Raw genomic sequence first — 20041 nt, forward strand, 5'->3', positions numbered from 1 at the left:
AGGAAATAAAACTACTTATATTTGTTCTGTAAAATAGGCTGACAGAAACAATTAAAAGTCAAATAAATGGTATTGACAGTAATATTCTTGCTTTTTCACATCACTCCACCGCCCATCTGTAGAAAGATCACCCACTGCCTCCTTCCTTTATTTAACATTTAAGTAAGCATTTGATTCACAGTAAATAACCAGCCAATACTAATGCAACCACTTTAAGAATAATAAAGAAACAGTTTCACGATCTGCTATTACAATTTGAAACTTTTAGTCTTACCTGACGTCAACGAGGTAGTAATCGAACAGGAACCCGAATATCTTGATTGAGAGTGAATTTCGTTTGGTCCTCATATGCAGCATTACGTTGAGCAGCGTTGTTTAAGAGCACCTTATTAAAAGCGGCTAAGAAATTCGTGAGTATATATTTAGGTATTTTTGTTTTTAATTGAACGGTTTAGAGTTCACTTGAGAAAACAAGATTTTTTATTTTTATTTTTGTAAGTTTAACAGTCCTTTTGTTTTGCGTTGTTGGTCATTAAACTAGCTAGCAAACGGGCTGCATGTAGCAAGCACGTGGCACAGATGACACGTGCAGGGATAAACTACAACTTGGAGCATAAAGATCCACAAAGAGGATGATGCTATGTGATGAGACCGGTCAACCTTCACATTAAATTTCCATGGTCAAAACCACTCAAGCACCAGCGGCACACTTGTTTAAATAAAATTAATAAATAAAACACAAATTAATAATTTCTACAGCCTTTAATTTTCCTGATGACTCACAGACGATGGTATTAATATTGTCGCATAAAACAGCTACACAGATCATAACGCCTTGATAAAAATATTTGTTTTAGATTGGGTTTTCAATAATTAAAGTGATCTTAAAATGTTTTAAACTTTGAACTGTAAACAAATGCTATAATTCGTGAAGTCGAAGTGTAATAAAACAACAAGAATAAGGTTAATATTTATTGTTACACAAATAAGGGAATTTCCCATTAATTTCATCCATTCGTTGTCAATCCGATAACATTCAACCCAAATTCAAACACCACTTTAGGTGGATAAACCTGCGAAAACCACTACAATTGATCACTGCAAACTTATAATGCGCTCGATTCACTGCAGAATGATTACATACAATCCAAATTCAAGATCATACACCAAACTGGATTGGATCTGAGATATTTAGGATTAACAGCGACATGGAATGTGTGTATTTTAGGGAAGTGACCGAAAAACGACACGCAGGACTTTACAAACACGAAACAAATGGAAAATTGTTAGCCAGCCCTCACAAAGACTAATGGAAGACAAATGATCCAAAGCTGGGTGGACTAACAAAAATAAAGAAAATCAAACTCTAAAGGACAGCAGGAAGCAGTGATAGAACTGTAAAAACAAAAATAAATAAAAAATAACTAAATGCTTATGAAATCACTTTAATTACATTAAAAACTCTACACATCTGCATTGCATAAACCAATACTCTTAAGTCAAATTTGAGGGATCTGGTGTAGCACTCCCAAATAAAAATCAACAATATAAAAAACAAAAACATACAATTCAATCTAATTAAAGAGACAAATGTATAAAGCCTACGTGTGGCTTCGAACAACCACACTCCCCAGAACGTCACTAACAGTGTGTCCCTGTATAAAAACACCACATCAGCACATACTGCCAGTGTTGTAGAAAGTACTAAAAAAATGTACTTAAGTAAAAGTACAAATACATGGACAAAAATGTACTCTAGTAAAAGTAAAAGTACCACATTAACACTTTTACTTGAGTAAAAGTAAAAAACTACTGGCTTTTAAAAATACTTAAGTATTAAAAGTAAAAGTACTTCCTGAATGCATTACTTAATCTCTAATACAATATCATTAAGTGTACCTATCATATTTAATTTTAATACATGAAATATGTGCCATTTTAATTAACAATACCACAGATAGAGCATGTTTTTAGTGTGTTTACTCTCTGTGACAGTTTAGGTTTAGATTTGTGATTCTATGCATCATAATTTCAGGGATGGAAACATCTTAAATCCACATTCCCATAAAAACACCTAGATATTAAATACTGAGAGCTGAAATAAATTTAACCAGTATCATTATCATTTCAAACTCTTCTTCATTCTGCTTTGCTTCCATCTCTGTGGCACAATCCGCCGTGGTTTCCTACCAACCCTAAAAGATACCACCCTGGACGTTCGCCCATATCAACCATGTCAGAAACCACAACTGTCTGCTCCATTAAACATAGAAATTAAGGCAATGCCCCAATGGTAAACAACGCTTAACTATGAATACTGTCCAAGGTGCAAGAAGTAACCAGGCAGAAGGACAGTGACGGTTCTGACCCTGTCTGCCACCATGACAGGTTACCAACACAATCAAAGAGCAATGAGCAGCTCTGCGTTACACGTTCTTGTTTTGTTTATTGGCCAATTAAATAAATCTATCTATTTTTTAATTAAATAAAATAATAATAGCTACTGCAGTGTATGCAGGGCGTCACAAGAACACAGAACGGCTCTCAGTGAGGCTTCAGTCCTATAGGACTTAGTAAAAATCCGTCCAGAAGAATCGGATCGTTCATCACTATCACTATATAGCAGATTTTGGTCACAGCGTTGTCCCATATATGCGACACCTAAAACAACACTTCCACACAATAATTAAACGCATGACTGACAAGGTTTTGTCATCGCAGAAGCACCATATGTGTCTCTGTACAGCTAGCTTTGCTAACATCACGTCCACATAGCTTACCTTCCTTTAAGCTTCCTTTCCAAGTGACGCTAAAAGTCGGACGAAGTTTCCACCGTCTGTGAAAGTGAAGCGCTGCTGATTTTACATGTCGCCAAATCTTATGATTTATGTAGCGAAATTCTATTATTGGCGATTAGACAATCATCTCCCGCTTAGTGGAAACCACTGCGCATGTCTGGGAGCTCCGAGTGCGACTGAAAGGAGGAGGCGATGAGTGACGACAGTAATTAGTAGGTCAAGTTATTGCTTGGATTTACAGCGCCTTGTTAAGTCCCTGAACTTCATATTTTAACGGGGAAAAAAAGCGCAATGCGACTTGGATGTAACGAGTAACGCGACGGTTTTGTAGAAATGTAGTAAGTAGAAAGTACAGATACTTACTGTAAAATGTAGTGGAGTAAAAGTCGAAAGTATCCATTATTAAATATACTTAAGTAAAGTACAGATACACGAAGATTGTACTTAAGTACAGTAACGAAGTATATGTACTTCGTTACTTCACAACACTGCATACTGCACATACATATTGTGGTGCGACCTGTTACACAATGAAGTGCAACAAAGACTGAAGATCACAAACCTGATTCACTACAGCAGTCTCTGTGAAAACACGTTCCCCAGCATTTTGGAAGCGCATGACAATCCCCTGGCACAGTTCCTCCAACCCTGCTCCTTCACCTGGGGTCAGCACACAGTTTAGAACTTGGCCATACTCGTTGGTGATGTTTGTCCTCCATGTAGCCATCTCAGAAATTCCACCAGCAAGTTTCTAGGTGGTCTCTTTGGTAAAAAATAATTTAAAAAAAAAACAACAAAAACCCCAATTATGATCTGATTATAATTTGGAATGCAAATTATAATCAGAAAGTAGAAATAAAAGGTGTTTTACTATACCTTTTTGATTGAGTCAAGCTTTAAAATTCTGTCGTATTTGAAGTGATGACACCCTTCATCTTGGACAAGTGACAAAGTATTTCGTTAGCATTCAGAGTCTCAAACCACTGTGCAAGAGGAAGGGGAATAAACTCCGGTGGATTCTGATGGATCACGTCATGGCTCCTAGCTAGGGCGCTCTTCTTTTTATGAAGCTCACAGTCAAACAGATACTCGATGGTGCATTAAGCCCACTCCTCACTGTGCAGTTCTTCTAATGTTTGCCATACATAACTGGAGCTATTTCCAACAGTTCATGGTCTCAGCAAAGTCACACACCTTTTGTCCAGAGCCACTTGTGTGGAGAGGACTAATTTAGCACCTTAGTGCTCCATGGTCAAACAGGAATCATGCATTTACTGCATCACAGATAATCTCCCCAATCAAATAACACCTTGAATCCAGATCTTTGACTTATCTGACCTTTTGGTAGATCCCAGAGTGATGCATCTTTGTGTTGCACTGATACTTTAGTGAAATACCCCACATCCGCATAGGTGCCCATAAAAATATCTTCTGCCTGAAGTAGACCATGGGATCTGGAGGTGCAATAATTAACTTCAGTGGACTGGGTGGATGAAACCAGTTTTGGGAGAACTGTTGTCTAAACTGGCCAGTAGGATTGTAAAGGCACTGTGCAATCTATTCCTGGTCTGCTGGCTTGATGACCCGCAAAAACTCCTTGGAAAGAAAGCTTACCCAATTCACCTTTGGAGGCCTAAGGTGGACAATATGAGAAGAAGCAACTGAAGGAATTGGTTGGGGGTGTTGCACTGGTGCAAGGCACTGTTGTTGAAGTACTGGTTTCTGGGGAGGTGTTGCTGGTTTCTGGGGAAATACCGCCGGTATCCCATGTTGTGGTTTTAATGCTAGTAGTCAGTCTGGCAGAGATGGTGATGTTTGGCGTGGTGGATCATGACCTTCTTCAATATAATGAAGCAGTCGAACTGCACCCTTGACCTTTTTCCCACAATATTCATAACAATGCCCTGCGGGAAAGTCCGATAAATGTTCAGAGAAAAGTTTGACTGACTGACATGGTGGGAGATTAGCAGCTCCCTGAACTTGAGTTCCTCTGCGCTGTCTGGAACTGTGTCTACACTTGAACTGTTCTTTGTGGCTGGATCTGCTGCAGCTTCAACTACGATTGAGCTCCTGTGCATGGCAGGATTAACTGATTTTATAGCTGGACTGCTTTGTGTGGCTGGATCTGCTGTAGCCTTGTTTGAAGGTATTAGAAGTCTGCTTTAGTCTTGCCTGACGTCAACGAGGTAGTAACCAAACAAGAACCAGAATCTCTTGATTAAGATTGTGAATTTCGTTTGGTCCTCAAATGCAGCATTATGTGTAGAGCAGCGTTTCTGGTTGAAGAGAACTTTCCTCGCACCAGTGCAACTTATGAAACGCGGCTAAGAAGTCCGTGAGTATGTTTTTACTTTATTATTTAATTAGTTGAAAGGTTTATAATTCACTTCAGAAACAATACACGCTTGTAGGTTTAACAGAATCTTTTTGTTTTGCGTCGTTGGTCATTAAGCTAGCTAGCAAACGGGCTACTTGTAGCAAGCACGTGGCATATATGACACGTCTTAGAATAAACTGAAGTTTAAATGGCTCAAAAATGTAGTTAAAAATGACTTTATTTTCCTGCAAAATTAGCAACTTATTATGTGCTAGTGGGAACGTGACACCAAATTTTGGACACAGGCTTGGACTCCTTCATTAAGTTAAAATAAAATTTATTATGGTCATGAAAGTTTTCTCATTTGGTAGTTTCAAACATTTGTGAAGTGGACCATGCAAAAATATTTCTGCCTGACCATATCAATTAAAATTAGTGGGGAAAAAAACAACTTAAAAATAATTTACGAACAAGTAAGGTATGTAGGTCTTAAGAAATTCTCTTAAACTGCCAATCAGTTTCTTAATTTCACGAGGTGATTATAGGTGAAGGCTGTTTTCTGACTTTTGCAGCAAATTACCTTCTTTTTCTACAAAACTCATTTGCTCAAGGGAGACGTATCTCAAGTAATGAATGGTGGGGAGCATTGAGTTAATGATTTTGGGGTTAGGGGGACTATCTAAATTCTATACGATACTGCGATCTCAGTTTTTCTCAAGGAGTGTTGATTGTTTAGCGACGTTCTCTATAAACATTTCTATTTTTTTGTGCATGCGTTTCTTGATTTGGTCAATGTCACGTCATAAACGTGAGATTTTCCAAAAATGCTGGTGTGATCAGTTTCCCTATATGAAATGGGGAAAAAACATGGATCTAAATTTCATAATATCACAGAAAAAATACATTTTTCGACGAGGATGGGATTCGAACCCACGCGTGCAGAGCACAATGGATTAGCAGTCCATCGCCTTAACCACTCGGCCACCTCGTCATGCAAACATGCGCGTTGTCATCCATTAATAACAGCGTATGTCAAAAATCGTACATTTTTGTTTGTTTTGTTGAGTGTACATGGGTGGCTAATGAGAAGCTACATGCTGATGATTGTCTGATCGATTTTGTAGTACTACCTTAGGAATCTTACAATTTTAAACGTGCCTACCTTCTAATTGGTTAAAATATAAGTCAACTACAAAATGCGACCTTTTTATTGGCTGAGAGGCGGGACTAGCGCTGAATGAGCACAGGAAGTGAACAGCGTGAGACTGCACTTTGACGTTCGAGGGAGACGTTAACAGTTTTGAGGTAATGGATTTTCCATTTCATCTGGATCTTTTAAATTAAGTATTCATTAGAAGACAAACGAATGCGATTATTTTCATGCAAGGTTAAAAGCAGTGATGTGGGGTGTTCTAGTTGGAGTTGTATCAGTGTGCTTGTACTCTACAGACTCTGCAGGTTTTAGCCGCTAGAAGCTAATGTTCACATTGTTAACTGTCGCCTTTACTCAGCCTGTACTTTAAAAAGAATTACAAGATTTGCTGGTGGTTAAAAGAGTGGGTAATTACCGTGATTATCGAAACTGAAAACAATTTTTCTAGACTGGTTCCTCGTAAACCTGTCTCAACAGCTGGCTCAAAAACCCTTATGTGCTTGATGCAATAAATCTGTTAGCAATTCAAGATCCTAGCTGAATCTCGACTTAACTTAAATCTCAGATCTTATTGCATAAATAACTTCCTACACATCAAGAAAATCAACCCCCAGATTTATGAGTTAATTTAAACAAAATATATTTTGCTGCTTTCTCAAGTAAAACTGTATGAAATTAAACACTGAAAATAACTATGTGGCAGTTTCACTTTTCATTTGCAGTCAGATTGGTTTCAAACCAAACATGAGTGCAGTGTGAGACATTTTATTCGGACGCATTTGTTAAAGAGGAAAAACAGAAGTAACATTAGGCTTACTTAATGCCACATACAGAACTCATCTTAATATTGATGTGATCCAATTAAATCTGACTATATATGTTAGATTTTATCTTATCAAGTTAGGTTGCAAAATAAAAAGCATCAGTTTTAGTTTGTTAGAAGAAACCTTTTTAAAGTTATGTCAACGAAATTTGCACATTCGATTGTTTTTTTTTTACCAAGACTATTAAATCTGTCTTTGTCTTATTCCAGATTCATTTCTTTCATTTGTGGAATGTTTTTTATTATATTTTACAACTACAAAACATGCTTAATGTATTGTAGTTGCTCACAGTAGGGATATTTTGCTTAGCGAATGAATAAATTTTTTATAATTATATGGATGGTTTATGATTTTTTAACATACTTAACTGCAAACGTCAATATGGATTGAACAACAACATCATCACTGGTTTTTGTTGATGCTACCAAGTTATTCACCTGGGTAACCCAATTTAGGAGGAGATGGTAAATACACAGTTGTTCTCATAAAAGCAACATTAAAGTTTTACCAGATTAGATCTGCTGAACATGGCTGCAAATAAAAGAAAAATATAAAAGAAACTGCTTTTGTAACAAAAAGGCTGTGTTGCAGTATCTTCTGCCTGATGATATCAGTTTAAAAGCTGTGGATTAAGTACACTATAAAGATCTAAAGATGCTCTTTTTATAGGCGATATCATCCTTAACGTATTCTTGAGTTGTGGGCAGATTGTAGGACTTAGATAAGCTTTAAATCTTCTACAAAGTGTGGGTTATTTAACACGGATCATATCAGTTTTTTTTATTAATATATTCTGTCATTTATTTTCTCTGTTTATTGTCTTACTTCAGTCTTTCGTCCAGTTTTTTGTAGTACCTTTTCAGCATTATTGACCTACTCAGAACAAAGATGGTGGACTCTCAGTACTACCTCCCCAATGACATTGGGATCTCAGCTCTTGACTGCCGCGAGGCCTTTCGTCTGCTGTCACCTCAGGAGAAGATGTACGCCCACTACCTGTCACGAGCCTCTTGGTAAGTTCCACACCTCCAGTCAGGAAAGATATACAAAATATCAATCAGTCAAAGGGGACTGCTTCTGAAACGCAATGTTTGGGAACTGTAACTGACTTCAGTTAGGGAAACTGAAAGTTCTAGCCTTGGTGATTCAGTTTGTTTTTATTTTTCTTTTACTTTTTGTCTTAGGTATGGTGGTCTGGTGGTGCTGCTGCAGACCTCTCCAGAGTCTGCAAATATCTTTGTCCTGCTGCAGAGGATTTTTAGGAAGCAGACTCCAGATCAGTTGGAGCAGGTTGCTAAAGCAGCTGGCCTAAGCTCTGAGGATTACCAGGTACATAATCATATATTTTATAGTTGTTTACAGTGCAGTCATTACAATACGTGTCCTTTTTATGAAGCAGTTTTCTGCTTGCTGTCTGTAGGCCTTCTTGGTGTATGCTGCTGGTGTATATGCAAACATGGGCAACTACAAGTCTTTCGGAGACACCAAATTCATTCCAAATCTACCAAAGGTAAACAACAGATAAAATAAAATGTTAGTTGTAAATGTTAATCTGCTTCATGTCACCTTAAAAGATGCTTGTAACTTTAGTGCATACCTGAGCTGTGCACATGTGTTGAATGTTTATCCAGGACAAGCTGGAGGCTCTGGTGAGGGCGAGCCAAGCCTTTCAGGAGAATCCCACTGAGATGGAGGCTCTGTGGGGCATTAGCTCATGCCTCATTTACTCCCTGGAAGACAGACAGAAACAACTTGGGCTGGGCGATAAGGTGGGATCTGATATAATACATATTCATACCATGATATTATTTTATATGATATAAACTGAGCAGATTTCAGAACTGTTAGTATGTGTTAAGCTGCACTCTATTGATTAACTCCAACTGCCTTGTTACTATGTTTAAAATGTATTTCCCTTGTGTTACATCCCCAAGGCAGTCCAGGGGTTTTGGAGGGGGGTTGTAACAATAGATAAACCAGGGAAAAAAGAAGAGACAAAACCAGGAGGGTAAAGTTAAAGGTTTATTCTTTAAATGGGATCTGGAGAAGTAGCAAAGGCAAAAATGTTAACCGAAAAGAAAGGGGAAAGTAACAACAAACCAGGTTTCTAGCAAATAAATCCTCCCATCACAGCAACACAAAGCTGCAGCACACATGCTGCCTAGTGATGGGTCCGGCAACACCGATGCGTCGGCGCTGTCTCAAGCCCATAGACCAAAACCTGCGTCGGTGCACATATTGCTTTCAGCAAGTCACGTGACCGATACAGAAACTGTTTTGAAATGACACTGCCGTGCCAAACTGCGTTTATAAGAAAGCGAATCTGTCAACGGGATGCCTTTGCCAAAATAATTCTTGATCTTTTACAGTACAGCGTCAACTATGGAGCAGCCTCAAGGAAAACGAAATGTTTCGTAATTTGGGATCCTTTTGCTCTTATGTCAGAAAATAAGGCATTGGTGTCGTTGTTGTTTCATCCGGTTCTTTTCAGTTTCTACTTGATCTATCTAAATCCAAATTCAGCTGAAATTGACTCATAGTTTACTTTCATATTATGTTTTGCAGGTTAAGTGTTGCATATGTTTCTCCTTTTAAATCATACATTTCATAATTTTATTCTTAAATTACCCTAAATAAATAAAAATCTTTAGACAAAAAATAAAGACAACCCTGCTATAAATGAATAAAAAAAGACATTTCCAGCAAAACACATCCATAAAGATCTACGTACAAAATAAATATAAAAGAAAAAAATTTATTTATATGAACAATATACAGTGTCACTAAAATTTGTTTTATTTGAATAAATTCACCTCCTCAATGCTGAGGCATTATAGTGCATCAGAATGAAGTCCCAGATACACCAGGATAAACTCAGGTATACAGCCATTCTACAAATTACTCAGTTGCATTTTATAAAATATTTCATAGAAATGTATTGTTTGCACCATTTTTTTTTCTACAGCAGGAGAAGTTGTGTCAAAAAAAAAACCGGAACAGGCTAAATTTCAAAATGTCGGAAAAACATTTTTTTTTTATGAGAATTTGTGGGGGGGAAAAAAAACAGTCCACAAGCGTCTTTATTCCAAACACGTTCACTTTCATTTTCATCACTTGGTACATGTTCACATTATTTATTGACAGTATTGAAGAATATCCAATATATTTTGAATTTAACTGAAGATATGACATAATACAATATATAATATACAATGACTGACTAGGTCATCAAATCAGTCTAACTGCGTTGCCTGTAGGGATTTTAATGTCCAGCAGGTGTCAGTATTCAGTGACTCACTATCGACATACACTGTAAAAAGTAATAAGTTCACTTTACTTAAAAAAAGTTAGGAAACCGATTGCCTCAAAATCTTCAAGTAAAGTAGCTAATTCATTTTAAGGTGTTATTGCTAAAAATAACTATGTTTAGACCACTCAGATAAAGGCAGTAAACCTGAGTGCCGTTAACTCAAAATCATTAATTGGGTTAACTGTAAAATATTCATTCAGACAACTCATGCATTGGCAGTAAACTTGAGTGCCGTTAACTCAAAATCATTAGTAAAGTTTACTATAAAATGTCAATTATGACTACTTCAAATTGTGAGTTATGTCAATTAAGCAGTACTCATAAAAATAAGTTATACTTACACGTTTAAGAGTTACTTGCAAAATATCAGGAAACCGATTGCCTTGATATGTTCAAGTAAGATGAACCAAAAGTGTTAAGTTATTGGAACGAAGAGCCAACAGACAACAGTTTGAATGGAAAAAAATGTTTAATAATTAAACAAGTTTACCTTAAATACAAGGTTCTCAAGTGTGGTTACATACACACTAACCTGGAAACAAAGTTTTCCATAGACTTTTTTAGGGAAAAAAAATGACATGACTTTATTTCTAGGGTAGCCTTCAATCTAATATTGAATCCTTCAAATGGCCCTCAGCCTTTAAAACTTTGAGAATCCCTGCTTAAATGTCTTTGTTGACTGGTGTGAAACAGAAACTAAATTCTCAATACTAGAGCCTAACATTTATCATAACATTGATAAAGTAAATAATGAAGTAGTGAAGTGAAGTAATGTTTCTCCTCATTAACATAAAACCATTTAGTAGTCTGCAAATGCAATGATGCTCTGTCCAACAAAAAAGAATCAAACAAGAAATAAAAATCACTTTTCCAATAAGGGTAAAGGTATCAACGTTGATCCATAATGTCACATCACATTCACTCATTGCATCAGAAGATTTTTGAGTGATTGTATTTTTGGTTTTAGGGATTTATATCCAAGTGACAGAAGCACCCTTTGGATGAAGTCAAAGGTGTACTTCAGTTGTTGAGGGTACTCCAAATTCAGAGAATAAATAAGTCCAAAGAGCAAGCACATGGCATGTGGAAGATTCCCAAGATCATTCATGACAAGACTTCCTTCCAAAATGATGGCAGTACTTGAAGACTGGAGGTGCAGTGAGTCAGTGGAGGCCTGCCTGTCCTCAGGAATGATGGTCAGGATCCCAATGGGGGTGTGAGACACGTCTGGGTCTTCGCAGTCCTAACAACAATAGAAGCAACACCACAATTACATATCAACATAACACTTATTTAGGGTGACCAGACGTCCTCTTTACCCGGATATGTCCTACTTTTCAGACCTAAAAAAATGTCCGGGGGGAATTTAAAAATCGTCCGGGATTTTGGTCAACTGCCTCAAAACACATTACATAGCTTACAGTGCATTGTGATTACATTGCCACTCCGTTCCACTACTCCATTCCAGGTTTCTTTGTATGGCAAAGAAATCGGTGCACATGTACACACATGTTCCCCCGCGTCTCCCCATCTCCACCCCCGTTGGCGCATGTGTCCGCCGATTCTATCCCCCGCCAACAAAAGAAGTGTCCTCCTTTTCAGAAACCCAAATCTGGTGACCCTACACTTCTTCATCATGGCTGCTTCTCCTACAGTTTACAGCTGCCACCTATGGCAGTCTACTCATCATAAGCCTTCTATAACAGTACAGCGGCTTTTTAACCCGCCAACATCTTTATCCTTATCCCTTTTCCTTTTTTTGTTTTGCGCCCGGACAGCTTTTTGCACTGCCGCTCCATCTTGTTGCCACTAAATAAACATGATATTTTCGACTAACGTTAGTCCCAGGCATCGCTAAATCATTACACATAAAGTTAACCTCAAAACCTGGACTTACGGATGAATTATACGGCCGAGATAACGAATATAAGTTTGCTAAAAAACAGTGGGACTTACCGTGACAAAACTTAGCTGCAGCAACCGCCTTATTGTTGACAGTTTGGAGCTTCTTTCAAACACGTCGTCACTCGTCAGTGTCCAATGCGCATGTGCGTTCAACGAGAGCTGCCGAATGATGCCGAGTTTTTTGCTGGTTATGCAGATGCGTTTTGCTCACTCATAACTCCAAGTTCGGGTTACTTGCTGCTGATGAGTTTGATTACTTGCCTCAGTAGAAAGTTGTCTTTGCTAAGTTTAAGTTAGTATAGTCAACAGAATAAGCTGGAATGAGTTCAGGTCACTTTTCTTTTTGAGTACACTTTACTTTTACATTTTACAGTGTAGTATCAATACAGTTTTGCTATGGGTCGAAACGATACAAGACGCCTCATTTAATCATCACTAATGCTGCCCAATTGGCCAAGAGGCCCTGAAAGTCAGTTTCCCAGCTAGCCTTATACTCTGCTAATCAAGAGGCAGAGTGAAACCAGCATGCAGCCACCACTGCAAAGATTATTGTTGCTCTGCTTTCTGTTATTTTCATAGTTATTGTTTTTGCTGTTGCAAAGCATGGCTGGGGAACTGTGATGTTCTATAAAGGGATGACCCCAAAGTACATGAATTTTTTTTCTTCATTTTTTTGTTTTCAGGGAATTACCTCTTATTTCTCAGGAAACTGCTCTCTGGAGGATGCAGAGCTGGCTCAAAGATTTCTGGACTCAAGAGTGAGTAAATCTGTTTCAAGATAATTCTGATCTTTTTCTGAAAATGTGTTCTAGGAACTGATTTTTTTTTTTTTTTGTCTTGGACTTTCCACATCTACATGAGAGGTTCACCAATCAGATTTTGTGAAAATCTGACCAAAAGATACAAATTTGTATAGATTTTGAAAAATAAACATTTTTCTACTTTGTTAAATAAAATGTGTTATAATCAACAAGTAGAGTAAAAATACCTGGAATATGGGACAGAGAAATAAAGTGATGTTAAAAACATTTTTCATACATCTCACCCAGCCCCTCTACAAGACAGATTGTTGCAGTTTTTAAATTTACTTACACACTGATAATGGGATCTGAACAAGTAGCAAAGGCAAAAATGTGAACCGAAAAGAAAAGGGAAAGTAACAACAAACCAGGGTTTCTAGCAAACAAATCCTCCATCACAGCATACTGTATTGGAACATAGGGACATTTTTTCTATGAGACAAAATATCTCTTGCTCAAAAGAAGATTCATTTACAGTCGTTTACGGTCCAATCATGTACAGTTACAACAGGCTGCAAATATGTCTAATTTATCTTTTCTTGCAAGATCAGTTATGTAGATTAATTGGTGTTGATAATTTTCACTTCTTTATGATATAGTTTTTTTTCTTGTCTGTTTCCAGAAACTCTCTGCTTACAACACACGTCTGTTCAAGAGGGAAAATGGAGGGAAACCCTGCTATGAGGTTCGCTTGGCTTCAGCTGTTCAAAAAGGTCAGAACTAGTGAAAAACAACCCTTCTAATAAATATTACATCAATAAGACTGTCGACCTGCGATCTGAAATTACACTTAGTAATACAAATTAGATGAAATATACTGAATGATATAATTGAAATGAAGAGGCTGAACATTAAATGCCCATCGTTATTTGACAGACTGTGCAGTGGATGGGGAGGCTGGGTCGTCCTGCGGTAGCTTCACCTTTGAGGACAAAGAGTTCATTGTTAAGAGGGGAGACTACAGTCCTCTGATGGAAAAAGTCTGCCATTATCTCCAAGAAGCCCAGGTGAGATGAGAAGAAACAGTTGGAGACAATTTGACTGCTTTTCTTTTCTTGTTTTGAGTCTTTGGAAGCAATGGAAACAAAATTATTTTAGATGTATAAATTAAGATTAAATAGATTTAGCTTATAAATACAGTTCAAATTTTACTTAAAATTATTGGTGGTGAAGGGTTACAAAAAGCCAAATCATAAGCAGCCTTAGCACCAATGTTGTTTTAGGATTTGAAGAACTGAGGCATTAGAGTCCAAGTCAGTGAACGTTTCCAACTTAAACATGCAGTAATACATGTTGTGTTTTTCCTTTCAGCTTTCTTCATTCTGCTTTTATGTATTAATGTTAAACAGGCGTATGCTGCTAATGAGAACCAGAAGAAGATGCTGGAAGAGTACCGACGCAGTTTTGAATTTGGTTCTATTGAAGCCCACAAAGAAGGCTCACGGTTTTGGATCAAGGACAAGGGGCCGATTGTTGAGAGGTGAAACGCAGCACTGCTTCAGTAGTCACTACCTAACCTTCCTACAAATTATACCACGTATTATTTGTAACCTCTGAGTTGTGTACAGATATTTATGACAATTTTTACTTTCATTAAGATTTACCTCCTCATAAATCTTGTTTAAACAGTTTTTTTTAAATGGGCATTCACTTCAAACGTCGACCTTTGCTCTAGTTACAGTCAGTGCTACTTTACTGATCTCTGAAACTTTTATCCCTCTCCTTTGCTGCTTTTTTTCTTTCACTTTCTCAGTTATATAGGTTTCATAGAGAGCTACAGAGACCCTTTTGGCTCCAGAGGAGAGTTTGAAGGTAAATGAAAAGATGACAGATATACTGCAGAATAAATAGACAATTAAAAAGCAAATCAGCACAGTGGTAAAAGATCTTGAAAACAATCAATAAACATCCGACCGCAGAGGAAGCTCAGTCACCCACTGAACATTGTAATCTCAGTTTGTGACGGATTGTCTTGTTTTCAGAGTTTATTAAACAATTAATTAAGGCTGGACAACATGGCTGCAAAATTAATCACAATATAAGCTTTTCAAATTAGTCGATTATTGATAATTAAGTATCTTAAATACTGCCAAACTGGTAGCGTGACCTTCCCTGTTTGATCCACAGTTTTCACACCACAATGTTGTTTTTTTATTTTTAAGCAGTTATGAAGCATGGTGACAAAACCTTAAACTGCTGCTGCATCTTACTCAGCAAGCTGTTGCTAGGTAACCACGTTAATCAATAGGTTGTTGTTAGGTAACCAAAGAGTGGGTGAGTAAATTCAAGTCTTTCCTCTGCCTAAATTTTCAAGAATGCTGTGCGGTTCTGGATCAGAGTGCAGTGAAATTATTGAATATCAGACCTATCATCTATTGTTATTGATCAGGTGTCTATTGATTTATTGTCCAGCCTATTAACCTAAAAAAAGGTTTATATTTAAAATATTTTTCCATGTCATGAGACAACTGTTTTGTCATTTTATTTTCTCTAGCAGGTTTTTGTCAAATGTGTATTGTTGTATTTGCTAATTACTGGCTGTCAATTGAGAATAAAACTTAATTAGAAAACATTGAAACAATAAGTTAGGTAGACCTTAATAGGACCAACCTTTCAACTCCCATAAATCTCCCCTGGCTTTGAATTGATTTATTTGTTGGTCTCATGCTTTGTGGGCCCAAGAGAAAGCCAAAGGGCTCTACATGTGTGTGTGAAATATTTATAGTTTTAACAAATGTGTGTTTTTGTAACTTTGACCTTGCGTGTAGGATTTGTAGCCGTTGTGAACAAGGCGATGAGCGAGCGTTTTGCCAAGCTGGTGAGCTCAGCAGAAATCCTGCTTCCTGAGCTGCCCTGGCCCCAGCAGTTTGAGAAGGACACCTTCCTTAAACCCGACTTCACTTCCCTGGATGTTCTCACATTTGCCGGCAGTGGAATTCCAGCCGGGATCAACATCCCAAACTGTACGTGCACAGACTCCGACTTAATGTGGGTTCTGTTTGTCAGATTTTTAAAAAACATTAAATCTATCTGTTTGTTTTTCTGCATAAAGATGATGACATCAGGCAATCAGAAGGCTTTAAAAACGTGTCTCTTGGGAATGTGCTGGCGGTGGCCTACGCCACACAGAAGGAAAAACTCACATTTCTTGAAGAGAAGGACAAGGTAGCAGCCTCCTCACGCTCTCACACACAGTGCCTCCTTATGGAGGACCACGTGTCTGATTGCATGCTACATGTTTTCTACCTCAGGATTTGTTCATCAAATGGAAGGGTCCATCTTTTGAGGTGCAGGTTGGTCTCCATGAGCTCCTGGGTCATGGAAGTGGCAAACTGTTTGTCCAGGTCAGTCAACTTGTTTGTTTTACCCTCAGAATATTCCTTACACATTAATGAGAGAAATTAATTCTCTCTATAATTATTAATGAGAGAAATCATCAATCATTAATGAGATTAATTAATGTGTATGGAATGAACATTTGTTGACCTGTTTTCTAAGGATGATCATGGCAAGTTCAACTTCGATCAGAGTAACGTGGTTAACCCAGAGACGGGGGAAAAGGTGAGTTTTGACTCCATCGTTAACATTCATTACTAACTCTGTTCTGGGCTTTAAAAACTAAAGATATCCCACTACCTCACAGGTGTCCAGTTGGTATCAGGGCAGTGAGACATGGGACAGTAAATTCTCCACGATTGCGTCTTCCTATGAAGAATGCAGAGCTGAATGTGTTGGCCTCTATCTGTGCCTGAACAAGCAAGTACTGAGGTATGCTTTGCACTGTTGTATAATAAATTTATATTAAATATACCTTATATGTATCTGTTGAAAATACTGAACTGTAAAAGTTTTCTGTTTCGTGCCTCTGTTACGCCACGGCTTCACCTGTAGATGGGAAAGTTTGCTGTCAGAACTTATTTCAATCTCCCCTTCACTTCATTAAGTCTCTTTTTCGGAAAAGCAATAACTACCTCAAGCGAGCATACACCGTTTTTGTGAAATTGATGAAGTTATTAAGAATTTTAAATTCCTCCACAAAGGTTTAATAAATTACTTTTTAAAACTATTTTTAATAAAGGCTATTCTAGAAGTTGTTGAATCATGGGCGGTGCTTAATTTTTCTCATACAGCCATTTGCCTGTTAAATATTTTGTACAGTTTAGGTTACATTCCAGTAGGTTTAGAACTTGAACATATTATGTTGTGATATGGTAAAAAACTTGGGGTCTGAAAAGATCTACCATTATTTTCATGTTTTAACCCGAAGATTACTGCAAAAGTTTTCATTAAGCAAAAATTTTATATGAAGAAAGAAATTGTTTTATATTTAATCTCACCAGAAGATAACAAAAAAAAACTCTTAAAGTTGCATATTTAGTTGTCATTTTTTTGTTGCAAGGGTACTTTTCTGATGACATTAAGTTTATCTTTATCTGTGCCCTTAAGATCAGCTTTATTTTGGTTCATCTCCATCTATGGCTGAAAGAACCCAGTATGTGAATAGCTACGTGTGTGTGGGTGTGTGTGTCCCAGTATTTTTGGCCATGAGGCTCAGGAGGCTGAGGATGTGGTGTACATCAACTGGCTGAGCATGGTCAGAGCTGGGCTGTTGGGTCTGGAGTTCTACACGCCTGAGAGCAAGAGCTGGAGACAGGTAATCCATCCACCTGAGGCATAGCTGGACTTTCAGTCACACAAATATCTAATGTTTACATGAAAAGTCATCTTACACACCATTTACCACAGCTTTCCCATCATTAGTTTGCAGTGGCTGTGATGCTTTACACTTTGTTTATGTGAAGTTGGACTGTGTGCTTACATCAATGTCAGCAGAAATCTCCAGTCGGTTACTTTGTGTCTGTCTGTGTCAGGCTCACATGCAGGCCCGCTTCGTGATCCTGCGTGTGCTGCTGGAGGCCGGGGAGGGTCTGGTTGGCTTAGAGGAGGTGGAGGGGCAGGACGGCAAACCCGACGCACGGATCACTCTGGACCGGAGCAAGATTAGCACCGTGGGGAAGGACGCCATCCACAGGTTCCTCTGTAAACTGCAGGTACATCCAGTTCTTGGGACATGCACAGTAGCTTGATTATACACCGTTTATCATTCATGTTTTATACGTTAACAGGAAATTGACGAGCAAACTGTGATTCATCATTTGGAGTGTGGAACTGACTAATTACACTTGAACTTCTTGACATTTTGTAACATTACAAACAAAGCAGAGAGTGTTTATTTTGGATTATATGTTATAGAAAAACACATCAAGTAAGGAGAAGATTAAATAATATAAACGTTTTTCTCACTTTTACAGTTCTTGTCTGATCTAAACCATAAGCATATGATTTCTCAAGTACTGCTGTTGATCATTTCTGCTTTTATTGCCCTGTTGAAATCTAAATCCAATGAATGGCTAACCTGACCCCACTTATTTTCAGGTGTTTAAGTCAACCGCTGATGTGGAAGGAGGCAGAGCTCTCTACGAGGGTTACTCCGCTGTCAGCGACACCGGCGCTCACAACTTCCTGCGTCTGCGTGAGACCGTGCTGCTTCGCAAAGAAGCTCGTAAAATGTTTGTTCAGGCCAACACCAGAATCGGTGGCAATAAGCTGGAGTTTGGTGACAGACACATGAATCAGACTGGAGGTAAATTAAATGACTACCAGAGGCTAAAAATAGATTATTACAACCAGTGTTGTGAATAAATGATGGTTGTAGTGTTGCCAAGTCCTGGTAATTCTTATTTTCTGCTGTTCAACTTGTGTCGCTCTGTGCCGCTTCCAGGGGAGAACGTAGAGCTGGTGGAATATGAAAGCAGTGCTGCAGGTTTGATTCGCTCCTTCACCGAGCGCTTCCAGGACGACGCGGACCAGCTGGAAGCCGACCTATTGGATCTGAACAAAGCTGACGCCTGTTACTGGTGTTGATGAATCATTGGCTCCACGGGTTTAAAAAAATAACTATGAAAGTCTGTTTTTATGTCCTGAAAAGGTTTAAATGAGGCGGTGAAAAGAAAATTCTTAAAATCAGTAAGCCATAAGATGTGCACAACAGCTGTAAGATGCTGTTTTGTTTGCATCATGTTGGATTGTTGAAATGCACTTGTTCAAATTCAGGCGAGCATCAGTGAACTAATTTGTAATGCGACAGATCTCTTTGTAAAAGCCACTCGGAACACATTTTGTAATATGAAGTATTAGAAACAATGGAGCCTGGAAATGAAATGGATTCTTACATAAAGTTTTTCTCTGTCATGATATTTGTCATTCTGTACTTAAGCTGATTTTGATGGTTAAATTGTGGCTAAAAATAAAATTAATCTGTCTGACTTTTTTGTTTATTTTTACTGGTTTTAGAAAAGTTTGAAGTTAGTCTGTAAGTTTCACAATAATTAAAAAAACGGTTAGTTCAGTCATAACATTAATTATGAGGAAGAAGCAAATGACTAAACACAAAAATTTACATTTGGGTTTTTTATGTCTTTGGTATTTTAAAAATGATTATGTACCAAACAAAAACATTAAACATATTAAGGGAAAACTATGAAACTATATTACCGGTACTTTGCTACATATTTTACAACTTGCTAATATTTTTCAGTGCATTGAGGAAAAATGTTTCTTGTTTCTGACTCCTTATGCTTCTTGTTCAATGGCCTTTCTTATAATATACTCCAGCACATGAACTACTGCACAAATGATCATTTATCATATTTTTCTACTCCATTAACAAAATATGTTCAGCTGTTACTGCAGTGGAAGCATTTCACAACAATATCGTCACATTACTTGTCAAAATTGAAGATAAATAAATACCTGGTGATCCACGATGTCTACTTTCATTCATAGTTCATTAATTCCCATTTTCTCCCATAAGAAAATAAATTCTGTATTTTAACAGTTATCTTAGTTTATATTAGCTATCTCCTATCATCTC

General features: G+C 37.7%; 1 protein-coding gene and 1 non-coding gene across 4 annotated transcripts; one reads left to right on the plus strand and one right to left on the minus strand.

The window, feature by feature from the left end:
• The first annotated feature begins 4878 nt into the window (after positions 1–4878).
• Positions 4879–19433, plus strand: dpp3 (dipeptidyl-peptidase 3). Of its 3 annotated transcripts, none has more exons than XM_044140203.1 (19): positions 4879–5133; positions 7923–8105; positions 8277–8421; positions 8513–8602; positions 8724–8861; positions 12991–13065; positions 13730–13820; positions 13984–14114; positions 14457–14587; positions 14861–14919; positions 15876–16070; positions 16160–16272; positions 16359–16451; positions 16606–16668; positions 16751–16875; positions 17641–17761; positions 17979–18158; positions 18544–18751; positions 18890–19433. In XM_044140203.1, the coding sequence occupies exons 2-19, from the start codon at positions 7981–7983 to the stop codon at positions 19030–19032; spliced, it is 2226 nt and encodes a 741-aa protein (XP_043996138.1). In that variant the 5' UTR covers positions 4879–5133; positions 7923–7980; the 3' UTR covers positions 19033–19433. The 3 variants fall into 3 exon arrangements, with proteins under 3 accessions (XP_043996138.1, XP_043996137.1, XP_043996139.1); XM_044140202.1 differs by lacking the exon at positions 4879–5133 and adding an exon at positions 6322–6420; XM_044140204.1 differs by lacking the exon at positions 4879–5133 and adding an exon at positions 6331–6420 and having other exon boundaries at positions 7935–8105.
• Positions 6025–6106, minus strand: trnas-gcu. Its single transcript has one exon. It is a non-coding gene; the product is annotated as a tRNA-Ser (tRNA).
• Positions 19434–20041: the final 608 nt, after the last annotated feature.

This window comes from Gambusia affinis, linkage group LG15, assembly GCF_019740435.1.
Source record: "Gambusia affinis linkage group LG15, SWU_Gaff_1.0, whole genome shotgun sequence".
Taxonomy (NCBI): domain Eukaryota; kingdom Metazoa; phylum Chordata; class Actinopteri; order Cyprinodontiformes; family Poeciliidae; genus Gambusia; species Gambusia affinis.